Raw genomic sequence first — 23,863 nt, 5'->3', positions numbered from 1 at the left:
TCCATCCCACTCTACTCTAACCCACTCCACCCTATTCCATTCCACTGCACTTCACGCCACTCTCTGCCATTGAACTCTACTCCAATCAACTCTCCAACACTCTACTCAACCCCCCCTTTCCACTGTATGATAATCTACTCCCCTGTTTTCTCTTGGCACTCTACTCCAGCTAATCCAGCCTAGGTCACTCATCACTACTAACTTTTAGCCATGCTGAACAGCAGCCACACTGGTGTACAGCATGGCAAAAACACATTGCCAAAGCCAATAGCTCTTGTATAGGCGATGCCTGTTGGCTTTGTCATTGCTTTTTTTCTCTTTTGCCACCGTTTGAGAATCCTATTTTCTTCGTATCTCCCCCTCTCGCGCATCCTTACTTGACCCCCCACCCATGCAATCTGTGTGGTTTTTCCACCTCCCCTCCACTTGTCCCGAGGCTTCCCTCTCCTCTCCCAGTAATGCTTGTCACACTAGTTGTGTTTTAATTGCTCCTCACATCCCTGCTCATCCGCTGAGCCACAGTTCCTTCCGGTATACTATTTTGTGTGTTTATGTTTTTTTTTTCTTTGTTACTTTTTAGGTGGGCCACCAGCTGTAATTTGCTACCGGGCGTCTCCTTTTTTAGGTCTTGCCTAGGCATCGCATGCGCTGACTCTTTGAGACCTGCTGTATCTACTCTGTGGGCTTTCAGCCCGCCCATCGCTTTTAATTTGTTGCTTCGCGTGTTCTCCACAAAGGCTTGCTTCTCTGATCAATGTTTGTTATATGTCACTCCTTTTTGTGTGTCGACCCTTCCAATGAACAATGATCGTATTTCTTGTAGTCTTGCCCTTTTGTGCATATAGGTTTGTTTAAGCACACTATTCTTTTTTTTTTTCTGCCAGTGTTTTCAAAAGGTCTGCTTTTCTTGTGCAAGTTTACCCAGCGGGGGTTCAGCAACAATTGCTGTAGTGCTAATAAACTTAAATATCCATATACGGCATTTGTAATTTTGTTTCAGTTACCTCTTTTGTTTTCATTCGGCATTTTTATGGAATTGCGCCATTTTTTTAGTTTGTTTACAATTGGCATTTGTTTTTATAGGCACTGGGAGAGCAGACACCGAGACTCGAACCTGGTTCGCCAGTTCCAAAGTCGGCAGCTCTGGACGTTACCCACATCCTCTCAGATCGAGATCAAATATCAGACGCTGTTTTTTTCATCCATCTTGAAAGTGATTGCTTAAATGCCAGTGTCACCGGCGCTCAGGGTGCATGGCTGCTTAGTTTACATTCTTCGAGCAGCCCGGAAATCTCCTCCCGCCTCCCTTCTTGTCTAAACAAGCCAATCTTTTGTGCAGTGCTTTGTAACGGAGTTACCTACTTCTGGGCGATTTCAGTTTCTGAGCATTAGAGAGCAGAGGTTCAGAATTGCTAACTTGCAATGCAAGCTTGTTTTTTTTTTTTTTGTTTTGCTGACCTCATTCATCTTTGCCCGTCTAGTAATCACAGGTCTTCTTAATGGGTGGTACCGCCCCGGGATATACCCTTTGCCAATGATTGGTCAAGAGCTTGTAAAGCTCTCATGTTATTGGACGTCTAGTGCTCAGTTTCTAGTAGCAGCAGTCGGTCACAAACTGCTGCTATATATCGGCTTTTTAAAATATGCCATTAACAAAATGCTTTTGGAACTAAAGTATCACAAAAATGTCAGTCAATTGCGAAATTATTAAAAAGTAACTGGGATGAAGGGAGCTCTAAACCAGAAGCGTGCATGACTATCGTTATAAAACTAGCTTTACGATTTTATCCTCTTGGCTTCACTCACTGAAGTTGGTTAAAATATGTAGAAAGCCAAAATCAATTGAATTTTTTACAGCATTTTCAGGATCCTGGAGGTGAGAGTAATATTTGGGAATCTACCGCACGATTTGGGAATCTCCCACTCAATTTGGGAATCTCCCGCACGGTTTGGGAGTGTTGGGGGGTGTGTTTTTTGGTTGACAGCTGTTTGCCGGTATTGCAGCACCCCTGGCAATGGAGGTGATCTGAAGTTTCTGATCTTGAGTACAATCAGTAGGCAATACATAAAATGTGAACAATGTTATGACCACAAGAGTGCGGATGTAGCACAGAACACAGCCAGAGGGAAAGCGGTGTACACCAAGAACGTAACGGGGTGTTAACCGCATTATTATTTTTCCGGCACTAATTGTGGCATCCAAATGATTTGGGGTTTTTGAGGTGACAGTCCGTTTTATAGACCAGATTTTTAGGTCTGCATTTTTATGATGACTGCTTTGGCTGCTCTGCTTTTATAGAAGACAGCTGAGGCATAGGGCTGCTTTTCATAAACATTCTGTCAGTGCAGTTTTGATTTAATATTTGCAGACCACATGCAACAAGCATTGGCAAAGCCAATAGGTCTTGCCTATGCAAGAGCTGTTGGCTTTGTCAATGTGCATCTAAAACAAATTACCAAACACAATAGATCAGGAGCAGGCAAGACCTATTGGCTTTGTCAGTGCTTGTTGTAAATGCGCTTTCAAGCAACGTTTATTGCTTTTTTAATATAAATATCCTGCTCCAAGATTGGTGTTATCCATATTTGAATGGTAAACTCAAAAATGCTGCTGCGTCATTAGTGTGAACGCGTGTGCATGCTGACGCAGGCACATGTATACTTCATCGCGCGGGGACTTCGGTAAGAACATGAGGTAGCGCATGCACACATCTACCAGTTTTTGTTTCTTTGTTTAGGCTACAAAATATCCGCAATAACCATTATTATTATTATTATTTTTTTTTCACCGCATCAGCCAATACCATTAGGAAAACCAATAGGGCTGAAGTAGCAAGGGCAAAAGATGTGAGTGATTGGCTTTGCCAGTGCTTGTTTTACAAGTCCATGTCGTCCGAGTGACAGTGGAGACATGAAGCACTTAGGCGTTTTCCTTGCCGGGTCCAAGGTACATAGATATGAGCCACATTCCACAGTTGTCTCGGGAGGAGCCGGGAGTGACGAGTGTAAGGAAGAGCACACGGTTGTCTGAGGAGCCGGGCCTCACAGGGAGTGAGGAAGAGCAGCTTTGTGGCACCCTAGGAGTACAGGCGTCTCTAGCCAGCCATGCTTGTGTATGTACACCCCTTTGCCCATGCTTAATTTGTGCCGGTGGTGGCAGCTGATTGCCACCTGCGCTCATGTCTAGGGATCAGGGAGTATTTATCATCCTCCATACCTGGTTCCAGAGCAAGAGAGAGAAAGACATGTAAGGGAGAAAGAAGACAAAGATAGAAAAACAGGCATGGGGGGGCAGAAGGGGTGACAGAGGGCTGCAGGAGACTGGCGTGCAAGGTTGTGGAGTTCCACAGCACCCCCTGAAGAAACGCCTTGGAATCCTCCATGGGTTTATTTATTTATTTACAATGCAAGTTGTCTCCGCAGAAATAAAGGTTAGAATGTTCTGCTTACGCCGGGAAAGAGCACTGGCAAAATCTGCGTGGAGAAACGAGACACGACAAATTCAAATCCTGTAATAGTCCAGTGCGCAGAGTTCGATACCGCATGTTATGCCTCATTCAGAAGTCCCTAGCTCTGGATTGGCTGCTAATACCATTGTGTGGGGTGTGTGCATCTCCCTGGGCCTCATGACCGCGCCAGAGTAATAGGGCACTCATGATTGATATAAGCAGGGTCTCTAGAATTATGTGGTAAGGGTGGCCTGAGTTATGCAGCAGATTTGGCTGACTTATGCACCAAGAAATAGCAAATTATACAGCACATTTGTGTCAGTATTACCTCATTATTTGGGGATTTCCACACGTTAACATTATCTGAGCAAAGGTTTTACTTTTAGTACCACTTTGACACCCAAATAGAGACTAAGCAACATAAAGGTGACCAGTCAGCTTTGCAAAAGGCCTTTAACTGCACAGTAACACGCGTCACTTCGTTTTTAGGTCTCGCCTGACCCAGCGCATGCGCTGGTCTGGCGAGACTTATTGAGAGGGCTCGAAAAAGTGCTATCAGGCCAGCCTAGAGCTACAGTGCATGTGCGCGGGCGCGCGTGCCACGCTTTCCCGCAATTACTTTCACTTTCGCGGCCGCTTTGATGTTTGATCGCAATGGCGATCACTTCCACGGCCGCAAGGCCGCTTGGCATAGCCAATAGGTCTCGCTTTTGGGACCTTATAAGTATTTAGTTATGCAACTGTTGCATGGCTAAATACTTATAAGGTCCCAAAGGCGAGACCTATTGGCTATGCCAATGCTTGTTAGTCATTATTGACCCGTCTGAACTAGAAAGACACATTTTGAAATCCGCAGGTTTTGAAGCAGATGATGGATTGTGTCAAAACTAGCAAACCCATAATTATGCGGCAAACGCCGCAGCCACAGAATCGCACAATTCCGAAGTCCTTAGCTATAAGTCATCAGAGTACAGGCAGCTGGTTATGTCAGTAAAGCTGATTCCGGTAGCGTTGAATCAGGAGGGCCCGCCATGTGTTGCATGTTGGATGGATGTCTGAGACGGCCCCACACTTTTTTTTACGGTTACAAGAAAGAGAAATAAAATACAAAGACATTTTATAAGGCCAGGCTGAATATCTTGTCAAAGGTGGGCACACATGAACCTGGGCTACTTTACTTGGCACTGGTTCTATATAGCGTTTCATACAGTCTTTTCAGACTCTAAGCACTGTAAACAACCAGTGTCAAATATCGCCCAGTTTAATAGTACTCCGTGTACTGACCTCAAAGGGATGAAAAGTTGAACTGGACTTACTGGGATCCGAACTAGTGACGCAGAGGCATCAGCGGCGAGCACTTAACTCATTGAACACTCTTGCTGGAAAAAATTATATTTTGTAAACGGTTTGCTGCTAACCGGCCAATAGATGGAGGGTAAATAGCCAAGTAGGTTTGGTGTGCTCTCTTTTGGTCTTGCTGCCTCGTGGCCTTCGATGTTTCCTCCTCCTGACCTCTAAATCCCGCCCTTACAGGAATCAAGACGATTATCAACTCGTGAGGAAGTTGGGCCGCGGCAAGTACAGCGAAGTCTTTGAAGCCATTAACATCACCAACAACGAGAAGGTGGTGGTGAAAATATTGAAGGTAAGAGGCCGTGTGTGCACTGTCCACCGTTCACCGACCGCCATAGTCGGGGTCTGCACAGGGCCCGTGGACATGGCCTCCCACGGGTCCCACTGCCTGGGTCGAGGAAGAGAGGTGAACCATAGAGTACACAGCCAGATAGGGGTCCTGAGGAAGAGAGGTGAACCATACAGCCTCAAGGAGGCCCTGAGGAAGAGAGGTGAACCATAGAGTACACAGCCAGACAGGGGTCCTGAGGAAGAGAGGTGAACCATACAGCCTCAAAGAGGCCCTGAGGAAGAGAGGTGAACCATAGAGTACACAGCCAGACAGGGGTCCTGAGGAAGAGAGGTCAACCATAAAGTACACAGCCAGACAGGGGTCCTGAGTAAGAGAGGTGAACCATGGAGTACACAGCCAGAGAGGGATCCTGAGGAAGAGAGGCGAACCATGGAGTGCACAGCCAGACAGTGGTCCTGAGGAAGAGAGGTGAACAATGGAGTGCACAGCCAGACAGGGGTCCTGAGGAAGAGAGGTGAGCCATGGAGTGCACAGCCAGACAGGGGTCCTGAGGAAGAGAGGTGAACCATACAGCCTCAAAGAGGCCCTGAGGAAGAGAGGTGAACCATAGAGTACACAGCCAGACAGGGGTCCTGAGGAAGAGAGGTGAACCATACAGCCTCAAAGAGGCCCTGAGGAAGAGAGGTGAACCATAGAGTACACAGCCAGACAGGGGTCCTGAGGAAGAGAGGTCAACCATAAAGTACACAGCCAGACAGGGGTCCTGAGGAAGAGAGGTGAACCATAGAGTACACAGCCAGACAGGGGTCCTGAGGAAGAGAGGCGAACCATGGAGTACACAGCCAGAGAGGGATCCTGAGGAAGAGAGGCGAACCATGGAGTGCACAGCCAGACAGTGGTCCTGAGGAAGAGAGGTGAACCATGGAGTGCACAGCCAGACAGGGGTCCTGAGGAAGAGAGGTGAACCATGGAGTGCACAGCCAGACAGGGGTCCTGAGGAAGAGAGGTGAACCATAGAATATGAACCATACAGTACACAGCCAGACAGGGGTCCTGAGGAAGAGAGGCGAACCATAGAGTACACAGCCAGATAGGGGTCCTGAGGAAGAGAGGCGAACCATGGAGTGCACAGCCAGACAGGGGTCCTGAGGGAGAGACGTGAACCATGGAGTGCACAGCCAGACAGGGGTCCTGAGGGAGAGACGTGAACCATAGAGTACACAGACAGACAGGGGTCCTGAGGAAGAGAGGTGAACCATAGAGTACTGTTGGACTTGGCCCTTTTGGAAGGTTCACCCCTAAACTTTTTGCCTTTCCTGTGACCTGGTATTGGTGGTCCAGTGTAAAGTGCGTGCGCTCGGAGTGCGTGTGGTGAGATTGGCCTGCCCTCCTATAGGAATGCATGAGGGATATGTGTGTCCTTGGTAATTCCTGGTGTGAGAGGAGTGCAGGGTCGAGTTTAGTATGTGCGAACTCATGAGAATAAATGCTGCGCAATGGTGTGCGCAGATTTATGGTGACTGGTGAAGTGCCACTTTTAGAAGTTAGCATTTCTTTGTGCTATGTGTCTGCCTGCCTGATGTGGAGTGCATGTCTGACTTGTGATTGACAGGTGCTGGATGGTGTGGGGAATTCCAGGAACCAGGGTGAGTCAGCCCAGTGGTGCATAGAGAGATCTGCATCTAGATGGGAGGGAGGAGTTGCACCTGGGACCTGAATAGGGCTGTGCCTTCCCTCCACAATGCCGGCTCCGCCCCCTGTGGTGTGTCTGATCCCTGAGCCCCCACCTAACCAAGGAGAGAGGAGCTGAGCAAAACAAAGTGCTCCAAAGCTCCCCTATACCAGTTCTAACTGGTATCCCTATATCCTGTGTTGTGACACAAAGGGGAAAAGTGGTATAAATGCAGGGGCTGTGACCCCATGAAAATGTTCTGTTGTGCTTGCTCTTATTTTGGGGGGGGCAGGGGGGGGACATTCTGCCAGGAGGAACCGCTGCGGGACCCAGCTGCTGTTTTCTGGGGGCCCTGCATGCTGGCCTGCCTTGTTGCGCTGTGCTGTGGTCCCTCCCCCCCCCCCCCCCCCCCCCCCCCACCAAGGACTCTTTATTCTGGCCCTTCTGGGGCCACTGCTGGGGATCTGGCACCTGGCGCCTTGTAAGGCACTGCATCCTGATTTTCCCAGGACGGGGAGAGTGCTGGTGCCCTGCTGCATGGCGCTGCCTTCCGAAGTGGGGATTCTCCCGTGCTGCTGGTGGCTTCGCGTGAGCCCACCCCGCATAATTGCCGCTTTTTGGCATATTTGAATAGCGGGAGTCCACCCCACATATTTGCCGCTTTTTGGCATATTTGAATAGAGGGTGATCACCCCGCAAGTGACTGTATTTTAAAATAACGGGAGCCTACCCCGTATTGAGGAGATCACCGCCGCAGCAAGCCAACCAGGAAGGGAGGGGATGTGGTCCATTGGCTAGACTGCTGACTTTGGTGCTGGAAACCAGGGTTCGAGCCTCGGGGTCGCGTCCACATCCTGTGATTCTGGGCAAATCACTTAATCTCCCTGTGCTTGAATGTGTAATGTAAATAGAGTGCTCATGTAAAGCGCTCCAATAACTTCGGGTCGAGTTCACGCTGTATAAATATGCAAAAAAAGTCAGGCAACCCTCGCTGAGACGTGGGCGGGGCCTGGCCAGGAGAGCAGGAAGTTCCGGCCGGCGAAGGAGGCAGACGGGAGCCTACCCCGCCCTCCTGTGTGTGCCCGTGAAGCCAAGTGAAGAGGCGGAGACGTTGCTCCCTGCCGTTATGCCCCAGAGGATCTTGCCTGGAGGAGTCCTGAGGTGGAGGGACCGCGCTGGCAGGAGCAACGAGGAGAGGGAGACCGGCAATGCTGAGGACACCTGGAAGAGCCGACCGCGAGGGAGTCCCAAGTGAGTGGGACGTTACCCCACATGTTCTTCTTGAGCTGTCCCGCAGGGCAGCGGACCACTCCAACGTTGGGGGCATTTGTTTTCACGAGTCCCCCGAGTGGGGCTCCCAGGCACAGTTGTGCCCGTTCTCCCTGTGGCTTCACAGCAGCGCCACAGTGGCGGGCCGCTGCAACATGGGGCATCTTTTGGTGTTAGAGCCCCAGTGGGGGTTCAGGAAGCACCGCAGTGCCAGCCCCATATCTCCTCACAGTTGCGCTGTCGTTGCGGGCAACTGCATCTTGGGGGCATTTGTGTTTTAGTCACCGCATTCCCGGAGGAGTCCTCGCAGGGGCCCCGGGTGGATTAGGCACGTGTAGTGCCAGTGCCCACATTTTTGCCTGCACAGCTGCCCTGCAAGTAGTGGGCAGCTGCCACGTTTAGGCCTGGTCATTTGTGCACTTTGCTGCTTTTTGCAGCCAGCCCTGACATTCTGGACGCTGGGCTCATGCTTATGGTGGAGAAGTGTGGCTCAATGATTAGAGCGGCAGACCCTGATGCAGAGGTCTAGCCCGGGACCAGGGTTCAATTCCCCGCCTCGGCGGGTCTTGGGCTCAAAAATTCCACGGACCTGATAATTCTCGCCTCGGTGCCTATTCCAATCATGGAGTCCCACTCTGCAACTCTGGGCAATAGCTTGCTTAATCTCCACAACGGTCCCCACAACGCTAAGGATGCCTGGCCTCCACCTTGGGGGTGCCCAGGAGTGGGCGCCTCACAGGGAAAGCCAGGATGGGTTCCACAGCGGTATTCGTACAAGCGCCATGAGACCCTTGCGGGTGAGTAGTGCGCTATACAAGTATCAATTTACATATATGGTGTATGTATATGTGATTGATGCACCCTGATTTATACCTCTACTATAGGTTATGTGATGTGCTTACTTTCTACTTTGATTTCTGCCCCTAGCGGGATTCATGATTGTGAGGTTATCTATTATGTTTTGGCTCATGAGGTTGGTGCATAATGTGTTTGCGCCCGAGGTGATGCTGATTGCCTAATATGTTTATGTTGCAGGATACAATACAGTTGTGCACTACATTTATTATTTGTGCTACGTTTACAATTGGTGATTTGTGATGGTTTTGACAGTGGCCCCATTGGCCCTGTGGTGTGTAAATAGTCCCCTGTGAATATTGCCTAGTGCCTGTTGGCACAGTGTATATTATGTGATTGTTTCTAATGTATTTGACAATACAAAGGCTATTTTTATATATAACCTTGTGTGGAATTCCTTTTGTGGTGTACCTGGGGTGTTGTTGCTGTGTGCGTGCGCAAACTCTTCACACATTGCCTCCGGGATAAGCCTGACTGCTCGTGCCAAGCTATCAAGGGGGTGAGCAGGGGTTATCTTTGGCGTGTAACTCCCTTGCCCTGACTAGAGTGGTGGTCTCTGCCTGGCTTTGGCGCAAGCCTTAGCCAACCAGAGATCCCATTTCTAACAAGTACACAGACTCGCAGGATCCAGAGGAAGAGAGTTGACCCATAGAGTACACAGCCGGAGGCCCTGAGGAAGGAAGGAAGGTGAACCATAGAGTACACAGCCAGACAGGGGTCCTGAGGAAGAGAGGTGAACCATAGAGTACACAGCCTCACAGGGTCCTGAGGAAGAGAGGTGAACCATAGAGTACACCGCCTCAAAGAGGCCCTGAGGAAGGAAGGTGAATCATGGAGTACACAGCCAGACAGGGGTCCTGAGGAAGAGAGGTGAACCATAGAGTACACAGCCAGACAGGGGTCCTGAGGAAGAGAGGTGAACCATAGAGTACACAGCCAGACAGGGGTCCTGAGGAAGAGAGGTGAACCATAGCGTACACAGCCAGACAGGGGTCCTGAGGAAGAGAGGTGAACCATAGAGTACACAACCTCATGGGGCACTGAGGAAGAGCGGTGAACCATAGACTACACAGCCTCATGGGGTCCTAAGGAAGAGAGGTGAAGCATAGAGTACACAGCCTCAGAGGGTTCTTAAGGAAGAGAGGTGAAGCATAGAGTACACCTCCTCAGAAGGCTCTTAAGGAAGAGAGGTGAACCATAGAGTACACTGCCTCAAAGGGGTCCTGAGGATGAGAGGTGAACCATAGAGTACACAGCGTCTCAGGGTTCCCTAGAAAGAGAAGTGAACCATACACTACACAGCCGCACAGAGTCCTGAGCAAGAGAGGTAACCATAGAGTACACAGTCTCTCAGGGGTCCTTGGGAAGAGAGTTGAACCATAGAGTACACAGCTTCGCAGGGTCTTGAGGAAGAGAGGTGACCCATAGAGTACACAGCCGGACAGGGGTCCTGAGGAAGAGAGGTGAACCATAGAGTACACAGCCTCATGCGGTCTGGAGGAAGAGCGGTGAGCCATAGAGTACACAGCCTCACAGGCTCCTGAGGAAGAGAGGTCAACCATAGAGTACCCACCCTCAAAGAGGCCCTGAGGAAGGAAGGTGAACCATAGAGTACACAGCCAGACAGGGGTCCTGAGGAAGAGAGGTGAAGCATAGAGTACACATCCTCAGAGGGCTCTTAAGGAAGAGAGGTGAACCATAGAGTACACTGCCTCAAAGGGGTCCTGAGGATGAGAGGTGAACCATAGAGTACACCGGGTCCTGAGGAAGAGAGGTAACCATAGAGTACACAGTCTCTCAGGGTCTTGAGGAAGAGAGGTGACCCATAGAGTACACCGCCTCATGCGGTCTGGAGGAAGAACGGTGAGCCATAGAGTACACAGCCTCACAGGGTCCTGAGGAAGAGAGGTGAACCATAGAGTACACAGCCAGACAGGGGTCCCGAGGAAGAGAGGTGAACCATAGAGTAACCCGCCTCACATGGGTCCAGAGGAAGAGAGGTAAACCATAGAGTACAGAGGCTCACAGGGTCCTGAGGAAGAGAGGTGAACCATAGAGTACACAGCATCTCAGGGTTCCCTGGAAAGAGAAGTGAACCATACACTACACAACCTCACAGTGTCCTGAGGAAGAGAGGTGAACCATAGAGTACACAGCCTCACATAGGCTCTGAGGAAGAGAGATGAACCATAGGGTATACAGCTCTTAAAGGATTCTCATTGCCCACATGCCCGAGGAGGATGGATGAACCAAGGTTTTATCAATGTCCTTGGTTGAGCATACAGCTAAACCCTGAACTAGCCCCTGAAGAACACTGGTTGCTGTCTGGAACATGCCATGCCTGCAGAGATCTGGGGGTTTGGACATTCGGAAGTTCTATGTGCATGTTCCATATTGTCTTGTCTCAGGTTACATAGAGGCCAAGGATTGAACACACAGACTGAACCTCTGTCGAGGGGCGTACAGAGGGAGAAGGTCATGGATGGAACTTGGACTGAGGACATCAAGAGGGCAGTGCACATAGTGAGTGTTGAAGGATTGAACACACACCGAGAACCTCCAGACGGTGGCAGATCGAGAGGGATCAAGGATTGAGCACACACAGCAAGATCCTCTGGAGAGGGCAGCAGATGGAGAGGGATCAGATCAGGGATAGAACACACAAAGTGAGAACCTCTGGAAAAGGCAGCAGCTAGAGAGGCATCAAGGATTGAGCACACAGACCGAGAACCTCTGGAGAGGGCGGCAGATAGAGGAATCCAGGATTGAGCTCACAGAGTGAGAACCTCTGGAAAGGGTGGCAGATGAAGAGGGATCAAGGATTGAACACAGACCGCGTACCCTCTAGAGGGTGGCAGATAGAGGGGGATCAAGGATTGAACACACAGAGCGAGAACCTTTGAGAATGGTGGCAGATGGAGAGAAATCAATGTTCGAGCACAAAGAGCGAGAACCTCTGGAGAGGGCAGCAGATGGAGAGTGATCAATGTTTGAGCGCAAAGAGCGAGAACCTCTGGAGAGGGCGGTGGATAGACGGATCAAGGATTGAACACAGACGAGAACCCTCTAGAGGGTGGCGGATAGAGAGGGTTGAAGGATCGAACCCACAGACGAGCACTTCTCACGAGGGGACAGATGGAGAGGGCCATGTATTGATCCCAGACATATACCTTGGAGTTGAAATACTGATAGAAAAATACCCACGAATCATCAGATTGTAATAGATACCCACATGCCCCACTACCTGAACCATCTCATAACATATCATCCATAAAACAAACCATTGGAGAGGAGGAGATAGGAGCTAGTGGCAGCCTATGAGGTGGTCTTTATGGGCAGTGTGCCCCCACAGGTGCGGGAGGTGCTTCAGTTTATAGACTCATTTTGGGCTTGTGCTTCTGACTTCTATACCCTGCCCTTCCTGCATGATTCCTTAGCAGGTAAATTGGCTTAAAAGCATACGCATTGCAGAGACATCCTTTGATTTCACTGTCCTGTTTCTCTCCTTTCTGTAGCCTGTGAAAAAGAAGAAAATAAAGCGAGAAATCAAAATCCTGGAGAACCTGAGAGGGGGCCCAAATATTATTTCACTGCTCGACCTCGTGAAAGACCCAGTGGTGAGTCTGCGGCCCTAGGCGAAGCTGCGAAGAAAAGAGAATGGGGAACTTGAGGGGGGGGGGGGACGACAGGCAATGTATAGAAAGTAATGAAGCCTCCCAGTAGTGCTGTGGACCCCATGCTGCCCCAAGTAGGGATGGAGACCGTAGGTAAGGGTTATGTAGGAAAGGTGAACATGCAGGTGGGGGAGTTCATACGCCTCCGACATTTGGAAGTAGGTAAGTTTGATGTATGGAAGGTGAACGAGCAGGTAGGGGAGTCCATACTTCGAAAGAGAGGGGAATGAGAAAGTGGGTAAGATCGATGTAGGGAAGGTGAACAGACAGAAGAGGATCAGCAGTGAGCCGCTCCCTCCTCAGAGGCTGAGGTGAGTGGGAATGTGAAAGATGGGCAAGTGCGCTGAAGAGGTAGTTTGAGTCTGTGGTCCTCCGATTGTCTAAGTGGAAGGAGACATGATGCTGAGAGGAAGAAGAGAAGTTAAGAAGAAGCAAAAGTAGATAATCATGAGGCTTGAAAGGTGAAAGAGCAGATTGTAGTAAACATCAGTCTGTGATGCACCACCTGGGAAGACAAGGTTGGAGTAGCTGGATTGAGGTGTGGGAGGTGAAGCACTGAAGAGATGTAGTGGTGAATCTACTCTTAGTAGGTGCTAGTGTGTTCTCTTATACTAGCTTCGACTGCCCTAACTGAACATTTCCAGCCATGTGAGTCATGCATTTGCTGTTGCACTTTTTACAATTTTCAATGCATTGTTTATGAAATCCTTCTGAAACCCCGTAAGCTTTCTTCACATACATAAACATGGCAGATAACCTGAAGTTGGTGACCCGGACACATTCTTTTTGACGGAAACTGTAGACTACACCATGTTTATTATCTAGTGCAGACATTCTTAGGAAGTCCTCCCTCATAACCTAATAGTTCTGCTCCTACTTGTCCTATGCATTTTGTGTGTGCTCTATATATCTTATTGTCCAATTGTATAATGTTGAATTTTGTGGCCCCAGTTGCCTTTCAACTTTCCTTTTTGTCACGCCCTGCATACTGTGTGCTAAGCTCCACTTGCTGGCTTATCTTGCACCTTTTCTTTTTTCTGAAGTTGTACTTTGACCCTCCCCATAAAGTTTACCATGAGTTCCTGGCTTTGCACACCTCCGAGTTCCTGGCTTTGCACACCTCCCTCTTACTACAGTATATAGATTAGGGCTTGGTCCACCTGCGGTATCTTTAAAACTAACTCTGCGGACTCCAGGATGTTGTATAGGATTGCACGTTTCTGTCACAATATTGAGCTCGTTGTACGATCACCATTCGCAAACCAGGCATATACCTATTTCATACCAACTAGTCGGTGAATGGAAGTGCAATATGCGATGCCATTCTCTAATAGGTCCCACCACAAATTTACCATTAACAGTGGATCGCAAACAGCCTGCCTTTTGAATATTAATAAGACAGATCACACTGTTTGACCCCTTGTTGTTGGCTGCTGATGAAGGGATGGAGGCCTGGAAAGGACAGCAGACCACCATCCCCACGTTTGCACCCCAAATGGGAAACATTTTCTTACGAGGTGGCTTGCAATGCCTAGAGGAACAGGAACTTCTTTAAAACAAGCTTCCTGTTTGGGAATACACTGGATGCGGCACCCCTCAGGAACTCTGTCGGCCCATGCCCAGTATCTTTCTCACAAGGCTGGTTGACCCGATTCCCAAAGGGGGAAGCTGTTCCTGGGACTTTGTAAACTAATTACCCTCTCCTTGTGATGCCAGTGTCTGTTCCATGGTTTGGTATGACCATTGCACTCTCATACCATTGACACATATCATTGTAGGTCAGAGTTAGGAGGGGGCGCCCCTTTCCCTCCTCTTCATAATTGTGATTAGAAATGGCTCTCGAAACCCACTTGATCAGATGGAAAGGCTTTTCCAACCTGCAGACGAGGTTAGTACACTTTAGCAATTGCATGTGATTTTAAGAAAATATTGAGTACATAAGGCCCTTTGTTATTTCTCATTTGTAGCCTGAAGAATCTCAGTTGAAGGCAGTGAGTACATTAAACTTTGATTGCATGATGCCAGTTCCACATGCTGAGGATGGTACTACTGCCTTACTGCCTACTGTAGAGCGTTTTGTCCGAGTCTCAGTAACACGGATAGCTTCCTTTTGTTGGGGACGACAGATTAATTTATGTGCACACATGTGAGCCCAGAGGCAAGGCGGGCATTTATGTAATGTCCCAGTTACCAGTCTTGCTTCCAGGTTACCTCTGATTACCAGACTTTCTTCTTCCTTTTAGCATCAGGCTCCTCAGGATTGTATGTAGCTGAGCACAAGCTGAAGGTCGCCTACACCGTATTACTCCCATGGACATCTAATCATTTCCTCCGTCATCTATGCTGTATTTTTTTTAAAAACATATTTTACTGCGTCAAATGACAAATACAATGCAGGCCTCTGTTACCCAAAAACCTTCTGCTACAGTAGAGACATAAACATTATGCATTGACATTTAAAACATATATTTTTCAAATGAGAGAAATAATGATACAAAACCAATTAAACACCCCTCCCCCCCCTTGCACTGTTATATACTGCATCTTGAGCCTCACTGCAAATCCCGCCACATCTACCGCAATTTCCTCTCAACCATTTGTCTCCTGTACCAGAGTCCCGCCCATGTCTCCCTGCCTAGTGGCATCCGTCACAAAAGGAGGCTCCAAAGAAAGGCGGACACCACAGTGCTTTAAAGACAGGAGCCTCCAGACCCATGTTACAGGCAAGGCCATTCTTCCATGGTGATAAAGAAGGCGGGCCTCTGCCTTCCATTTACGTGCAATATCGCGCTTGGCAAGCGCAAATCCCAAGAGTATTAGATGACGCATATACATTTTTCCCCCCGCACCCTCCATGACATGTAACAGCACTAATGTAGGCGAGAAGGGGAGTTCCCATACCAGGACCTCCACCAAACATGCCAGAACTCCCCGCCAAAACCTTGCAAGCACTATACACTGCTAAACCGTACGGAATAGTGCCCTCCTCCTGATCATATCTTAAGCAAATCGGGGACGCCACTAGGCCCGCTTTCCACAATCTGACTCTAGTATAATATACTCGATGTAAATAATTGCATTGGATTAGCTGGAGTTGCATTGCGATCGCCGCCTCCCAAGGGGAGGCCAGCGCCTCCGTCCAATCGTCGTTCTCCAGCGGACCAAGGTCCTCCTCCCACGCCCCTCTAAGCCTATGCAATGTCGTGGGGCAGTTTGTCACAAGGGATTGATAGATTTTAGAGATTTCATGATCTTTTAAATCTCCCATAAATAATTTATCTTCGAAGGCGCTGAAATCAGGGATGGACTCCAGTCCCGTTACACTAGGGAGTAGGGCATGTCTGAACTGAAGGTATTTATAAAATTGGGTCTTTGGCATTTGATATTCTCATTGGAGATCTTGGAAAGACTTCAGGACCGTACCCCGTATAACATCCCCAGGGCGGAGATCCCTATATTGTCCCAGCCCCGGAAGCCCGCCAGAGGGGCTAGTTGTGGCAGTCTCCCAATTGGACCAAAGTGGAGACTCCTTTGTCAGTCTGTCCCACCACCCCATCCTTCAAAGAGCCTGTTTCCACACTTGGAAGACTACCTTGGTAGTCAGAGGGAGGCAATTACTTACCGGATCGGAGTATAGAATAGTATGCAAAGTATTAGACCCCATGCATCTCCTCTCCACCGCGTATGCGGGATCAGACCGGTCCCTGTACCACCAGTCATTTAAGATCAGTAGGTGCGATGCCATGTAGTAGGATTGAACATCCGAGGTGGCCAACCCTCCACTGTATGTCGATTGGAAACATGTCCACAATGCCACTCTGGGTGTTTTCCCCGCCCACAGAAATTGCCCAAATGCCGAGTTAACTTGGCGAAAGCACGAGGGAGGTTAAGGGGGGACAGGGAAGGGGTGGTTCTGCAGCTGATAGAGCAGCCACGGTAGCGATACCATTTTGAAGATGGCAGAGCGACATGAAATGGAAAAAGGCAAATGGGACCAGGCCTTCAGCTCCTCACGGACATGCGTCCAGACCGGTGTCACATTGTGGTCCCAGGAAACCCCCGGCACATCTGCAAAGAAGACTCCCAGGTATTTCACTCCCACCATAGTCACCTCCACCACTGAGGCCCAAGCGCCCAGCTCCACCCATGGCCCTAGAGCCCACAAAGGGGATTTACTGGGATTCATAAATAAACCCGACGATTCCCCAAAGATTTGCATGATACAGAGCAACCATGGCACTGTCTTGTTCACGTCTGTCAGAAAAAAATAGGACGTTATCGACATATAATGCGATGCGGTCTGACCATCCCTGGGCCCATTCAAAGCCTGCCACTTGCGCGTCCATCCGCACCCACTCCGCTAAGGGCTCCTTTGCTAGAGCGAACGGGAATGGTGACAAGGGGCAGCCCTGCCGGGTACCCCGTCCAATGGTGAAAGTGAAGGAGGTAGATCCCGAAATGCGGACTGAGGCCGTAAGGTCCGTATAAAGCAATTTCAAATAGGACCGGAAGTGCAGACCCATATTCAAGCGGTCCAGCAGGGCAAACGGATATGTCCAGCTTAGAGAATCGAACGATCTATGCTGTATTTTATTGGGATGTATGACGGTACAATGCTTTCCGTTGCAACGCATTCCTTTACCACACATGTGTTACAATGCGAATACCTGTATCATGCATAACTTTTAACACGCTTTAAAAAAAATGAATTTAACTTTACTACACATGCCTTTACAACAGTTTTATTTTTAAAGGCATGTATGGTAAAGCCCTTTGCGTGCTAATGGTTTCTCTGCCCCTGCTCATAAACTGGTCCCCGTTGCCCCCCTCTGCCCCCAGCCCTTGTTAAAATACCCTAACCCTTCCCTGAGCCCTAAAAGTATACCCCAGCGTGCCCCCTCAATCCTATAAAAAAAAAATCCCGATCCCTGCCCTAAGACTAAACCACAGCACAGTCCCCCCCTGAACCCTTTTTAGTAATTGCCCGACCCCTGTCCTAACACTAGACCCCAGCACACTCCCATTCCAAGCCCTAAATGCCCAACCCCTTCCCTGAGCCCTCAACCCACCCCAGGTACTTTTTATAATAAAACAAAACCACCCCCAGTCTAAAGCCCTAAATCAATGCCCAATCCCCCTTACCTCGGTGGAGGGGCTCCTATTCTTATGAGAGCCATTATGACAATTGGACCCACCTTGACACTTTTTTGGGAAAATTTCATGAAGCTCGGTCAAACGACGCCAAAGTTATAGCCAAATCAAAAAATGCTTTGCCTATGGATACATGGTCCTAACTAGAACTACCTACCGGCGGCCGCCAGAGGGGGGGGGGGGGTATATACATTCCCCCTCCCTCTTTGGACAGTTAGGACTCCTGGTACTAGAACACAGGCCAGATGCCACCTTCGGTGTGGCCAATGTAACTGACTTGTGCAGGTATCATGAGCCGAAGGATAGTCACTGGATGGGCTGGTGGGTACCTGCTTGGGGCTTCTACACTCCCTTCGATGCCTGGCCGCATGGTGGTGAAACTGACAGCGGAGTATGTGGAAGTCCGGTTTTCAGGGTGAGCGGGATGATGTCTGAGAGTGTATTGTTCGGGGCCTGGCTATTGTAAAATAAGGTGAGGTGGTCTACTTTGTTTTCATCAGCTCTATCCTTGTCCTCACAGAATGCTCGTAGGCAAGCGCTGCAGCCTCTGTGAGCTCCCAATGGTGAGGGGCTGTGTGTGGAACTGCCTTCGTGTGAACACTTAACTAACGGGGTTTCACATCACCCCCATGGGTACATTTTGATATTCCGGCCTCAGAAGTTACTGTATGAGCGCCACAATCTTGCTGCAGCCACCCAATCCAGATGGTGTCAAATGCACATAAATAACAGGGGGCAAACAGAATTTAGACAACATCCAGGTTGCAAAAGGAGTCTAAATGAATATTCTAGAAATTGTGGTCGAGAACAGAATAATATTGATGGGAATCAAACCTTACGTCAAAGAAGCTGGTAAAAATGTGGAATGAACGAACTGTATGGAGTCCACATAATGGACTACCAAGTCATGATTCGTACATCCTGGTAACTCGTCGATGGAACTGCCTTGTGCTGTGAAGGTTCATTGAGGACTCCTCGATGGAACTGCCTTGTGCTGTGAAGGTTCATTGAAGACTCACCTCATCGATGGAACTGCCTTGTGCTGTGAAGGTTCATTGAAGACTCATCGATGGAACTGCCTTGTGCTGTGAAGGTTCATTGAAGACTCATCGATGGAACTGCCTTGTGCTGTGAAGGTTCATTGAAGACTCATCGATGGAACTGCCTTGTGCTGTGAAGGTTCATTGAAGACTCATCGATGGAACTGCCTTGTGCTGTGAAGGTTCATTAAGGACTCATCGATGGAACTGCCTTGTGCTGTGAAGTTTCATTGAAGACTCATCGATGGAACTGCCTTGTGCTGTGAAGGTTCATTGAAGACTCTCGGGTTTTATACACGGAACTGAAAGGCACAGGACATTTGAGAACATCATTTGTGGAGAGCCCGTCAAACAGGAAATCTTTAATGAGTTGCAAAACAATTCAACCTGAAAAAAGTACTAAGAGAATCTGGGGAAAACCTCTTCACAATGTGGTACAAGAGACCAGGATTTGTGGTACCTTCCCCATGCAACATTGACACATACAACAAACTAAGTGTGTTGATCCGTGTACCATCCGATAAATGCAAACTAGACACTGGTATGCAATGTAAACACATGCAATAAGAGACATTCGTCAGTGGATGTATGCATATGTACAGTTCTGATATATGCAAACCACGTCAACATGCAACATGGACCAGTGCAGCAGCAGGCATACATGGGCGAGATTGCAGCCTTATATGCACAAACCAAACATCTGCATGCAGTGTGGGGGGTCCATGAAGGGCAGAGGGAAGCAGGACTGTCCGAAGCATTCACACTTCCAACCACAGGCAGTGCAGGCAAGAGCAGCGAAGGGTGTGCCTCTTCTTGAGATACTCGCTGGAGGGTTCCCTTAAGGATCCTCGGCAGTGCTAGGCTGCCTACGAGTAGTACTGTGGCGTGAGGTACCCGTGCTGCTAAGAATAAACATGGCTGCGAGTCCCACTTGACATGGATGGAGGCCATTGTTCCCAATGATTTGTCAACACCCTGCCCCACCACAGTTTAAAAGGGCTGTCAGTGACTCAAGGCACTCTGTCCCGAGGAACTGAAAGGTACCCGGAGGCTTAAAACTGAGAACTTGTTGGAGAAGACGGGAGCCTTGGCTGCAGTAGAGAGCTTGCCTCCGAGAGCTGCCTGTTAAGTAACATATGGGATAAGTACATAGAAATGTGCTCTCTCTTTTTAAGAGTGCATATTCAACATTACTGGAGAATTTATAGATGGTCAAGAGCTTATTCTTTGCTGACATTTCTAGACCCTTAATGCCTATAACAAGGATAATTAAAGTAAGAATATGGATGATGTATGTAAAAATGCTTTTTTTTTTTTTAAACTGGCTCGGACACGGTGAGCAAAAGCAAAGTATGCAGATGGATGGATGATTGAAAAGGATATGGGACTTGGAAGTCCTTTCCAGACCTGGTCTCATGTGATGCAAGAGAGGGGTGTCCATTGACCCTCGAAGCGATTATGCACATAATGAGCGATGAAGGAAGTGAGGGAACGACGACAAGGAAAGGAGGTGGAAGGTTCTGCGGTGAATGGAAAGAACCAAGGAAGACCATACAGGATACTAAAGAGCTGGGTATTGGAGGAAAGTGACCGCTCCGAAATAATGACGAAGATAAATTAATGAAAATAAATTGCTAAATACAACCTTATGGGCTATTGATGTGATAACGTTGGCGGAGGAAAAGATGAAAGGTCTAAATGGAGAGAGAATGGATAAAAATTTAGAGAAGATATGGGGTGAGTAAACAGAAAGAACAGAAAACAAACTGAATAGTGAAAAGTGAAGGGAAAGTTTGGGAGAAAACAGGAAAGAACGATCAAAGGGTGAGAAGTGGAGGCAAACCAGAAAAAAACACATGTAGGAGAAAGGAGGTTGAAGGGATGAAAAGAACATTAGACTAAAAGGGAAGGAGTGGTTAACTGGTCGGAAAGGATAGAAGACCAGAGAGGAGGTGAATATGGAGTGCTCAGTAGTGGAATGTAAGGTAAAAGCTGGGGTGAATGACACATTACAGGAGGAAAAGGCGAAAGATCACACCTGGTAAAGACTAGTGTGGAACTTGATGATGGAGAAGTTGTGGATGAAATGAGCAAAACTGAAGAGTGTTAAAGGAGATTAGTGGAGAGATGTGCGGTTTCTAGACTTTGAAGCAGAGAGGAAAGTTGGGACATTCAGATGCCTCAACCCAGAGCAGACTCCCATGTGGTATCCGTCGATGTGGGAGGAGTTATCGAAGAATTGTCACCAGCAGTAAATAGACATTTGTGTGTCCTTGCATCACAGTCCCTTGTGTAGGTGTTGTCTACATGCATGTGTTTAGCATAGGAGGGTTGTGTTAAGAGGAGGCATACAATCCTGGCAACAGCGTAGCATAGGTCATACTCTGCGTCAACCCGAGTACGCTTAATCTGACCAGCCCAAAATTGTTTTACCTTTTCAGGTCATATTGATCCGATCCTTACTTTCCAGATACATTTTCAGATAGGCTGCATTTTTCTGTTATCTGCTTTTTTAAATTTTTTTTATTCTGCCCTCTTTGCGGAGGTAACCTTCACCTTCTCCCTTTTATTTTTCCAGGTCACCTTTTGTTTTGCCCTTTCCCTCGTTTTGCTCATCTTCTGTTACAGAATCCCATTACATGATGCAGAGTCCTGTAGGGAACAGCAGCACCCCTGGGTGTCTGGGAGGCAGTGTGGGCAAGGAGCCAGCCCAGCTGACTAACATTAGTGTGGGGAGGGAGAGTGGCTGAAGGAAGGGCATGCTATGCATTCTATACAGGTACTGCATGGGGCGAGGTGGTGCTGGGGTCACTGCCCCTGTTGATGTGTCCTCTCATTTCATTAGAACCCAACAGCGCAGGCACTGCTGGTCTGACCTTCTCGTTGTCCTTACAGGTGGCTTGCTGGCGTTTCTACACAGCACTAAAAAACTCTCTTTTCTTTCCTTCTTTCTTGCAAATGGATCGCCCACTAGTCTCGGACGCCGGCATTGGTCTTCGAACATGTGAACAACACAGACTTTAAGGTAAGGACTTGTTGCAGAAGGTGCCTGTGGCATCGCTGAGGTGCCCCATGTGGTCAGGCTTCCCTATCTGTTATCCCAAGCCCAGGCCTGAGCTGTTTAGGAATCTGCGTCTGGGGAATGCGTGCAGGCTCCGCCTTCCTACGGAGCCTTTAGTTTAGCCAAAGTCGCAGTTGAGTGTGAATCTCATTGGCGAATAGATTATTGCAATACAGTGCAGGTGAACGCGAATGTCATTTTTCATATTTTCTTGGCTTTTTTTTTTCTTAGTAATTTTTGGCCACATAGAACCCTTTTTGAATGCAGTCAATATTGGTTTCGAGCAGAATACCCTTTTTTTTTTTTTATTTGTTGTTTTTTTTAGTTTTAGCAGAGCCTTTATTGTAGCTAATAATTTAATTCCGGGATGAATAAAACATGGTTATTCTTTAATAGTCTTCCCTACAGCCACGTCACTCATATGGGCTCATCCTGTGTATCTTTCCCTAGAATAATACATGCATTTGTGTAAATAGAAATAGGAGAACCACCGTAGTACGATCCTTGAAAAAAACCTAACTCTAATCATAGCGCATGCTCAGATCATTAGAAGAAATAGAAGAAAGATTCAAATAACGAAATAGAAGAAAGATTCAAATAACGAAATAGAAGAAAGATTCAAATAGCCAACCAGTGGCTTTGATGTAGGGAGCCAGTCTAAAGATGTAGATTGGTTATGCATTCATGGCCATGAGGAATGCTGCTGAGTAATGGCAGCAAAACAGATTGACGATATGGCAAATGTATAAGAAGTCAGGATAGCACATAAGGATAATTATTCTATACCACTTTATTAAGCTTATAATAAAACTGTTTAAAACAATATATATAACAAATACGGGACCGGGATAACCCTGGCCAATCCTATTCATAGCTAATAGTTCGCCTTTTGGCATTTAAACGAAATAGAGAAAAGGCTTGGGTAAAAATATTGGAAGCTTCCCTCCAATAGCATGGCACAATTTTGAGTTGATGTAATGCAAGAGAAAGGTTAAAAAAAAGTATGTGTAACTAGCCCTTAATGCTGGGTTTGAGTAAAAGCCAGGTTTGCCTTTCACTCTAGAAACGTTATTTAACCCCAGTGTTTTAAACGGTTGCTTTGTACACGTCCTTTTTATATCAAATGATAATTTATTACAAGTATAATGTGTGGGCTCAAGTTCTGTTATAAGAGCAAATTAAACGTAGACACTAAAGGAGTATAGTATGTTTCTCAATTAAATGATACATAGGAAACTTTAAGAACAATTATAAATTACAATATGAAGATTAATAATTACATTTAAGTAGACTTTTCCAAGACCAAATTATGCAGGAATGATTGCAATTCAATTCGTTTTTAAATTTGACGAGTCTTGGATTGTGAATTGGAGAACAAAGTGTTGGTAAAGGAGGCTTTTAAAGTTTAATAGAAAATCATTTTAAAAATGCTTACAATAGAAAGAATTCCGATACTTTTTTGTATAACAATTTATCTCAAGTAAACACTGACGACTGTTACTTGAGAAGAGTTGCAGGATGGAAATAGGCAGGCAGACGAGTATGTCAGTTCACTCAATAGTAAGTTCGAAAGTTGAACAATTGCAGTATTACAATCTATACAAAATGTGCCATACGAACTAGCAAGCTGAGGAAGTGTTGGTTTGACCACAGAAGTAGTGCTAAGTATAAAAAGGAAAGGTTCAGCAACATACAAACCCGCTTTTAGGCTCTTCTTTAATGGTTTCAGGACTATTTGATATAAATGTGTAGAAAGGATCTAACTAGTAATTCGCAACGTTTGGGTGGATATCACATTATTATTTTCATATAATCCCAAGCCGTCACTTCTTATTAAAGAGTAGTACGAAAAGTGGTTATCCATGGAATTGCAGGATCTTACTGACCGAAGAGCGAGGCCAGCTGTCATACGTGTAGAGTGCTTTATTATTCAACACATAGAATCCTAGGAAATTTGCAAAAATTGCAGAAGTGCAGTGTGGATGTACTGCTGGTGAAAGAGGATAAACCAGAGGAAATAACTTCTGCTCTGGGACTCCTGGCTCTG

At 47.5% G+C, this 23,863-nt stretch overlaps 1 protein-coding gene across 4 annotated transcripts in view; it reads left to right on the top strand.

Moving 5' to 3' along the window:
• The window catches only part of LOC146830122 (casein kinase II subunit alpha-like), a 235,296-nt gene that overhangs the window by 119,419 nt on the left and 92,014 nt on the right, over positions 1-23,863 (top strand). For all 4 annotated transcript variants that reach the window (XM_085604348.1, XM_085604346.1, XM_085604349.1 and 1 more), the window contains exons 3-5: positions 4,983-5,094; positions 12,406-12,507; positions 21,730-21,780. In XM_085604348.1, the coding sequence (XP_085460474.1) occupies positions 4,983-5,094; positions 12,406-12,507; positions 21,730-21,780 (265 nt within the window). The remainder of the gene's footprint in view (positions 1-4,982; positions 5,095-12,405; positions 12,508-21,729; positions 21,781-23,863) is intronic.

Source organism: Triturus cristatus, chromosome 5_1 (assembly GCF_964204655.1).
Source record: "Triturus cristatus chromosome 5_1, aTriCri1.1, whole genome shotgun sequence".
Classification (NCBI taxonomy): Eukaryota; Metazoa; Chordata; class Amphibia; order Caudata; family Salamandridae; genus Triturus; species Triturus cristatus.
The sequence above is the reverse complement of the archived record's forward strand: the minus strand, read 5'-3'. Positions and strand labels throughout refer to the sequence as shown.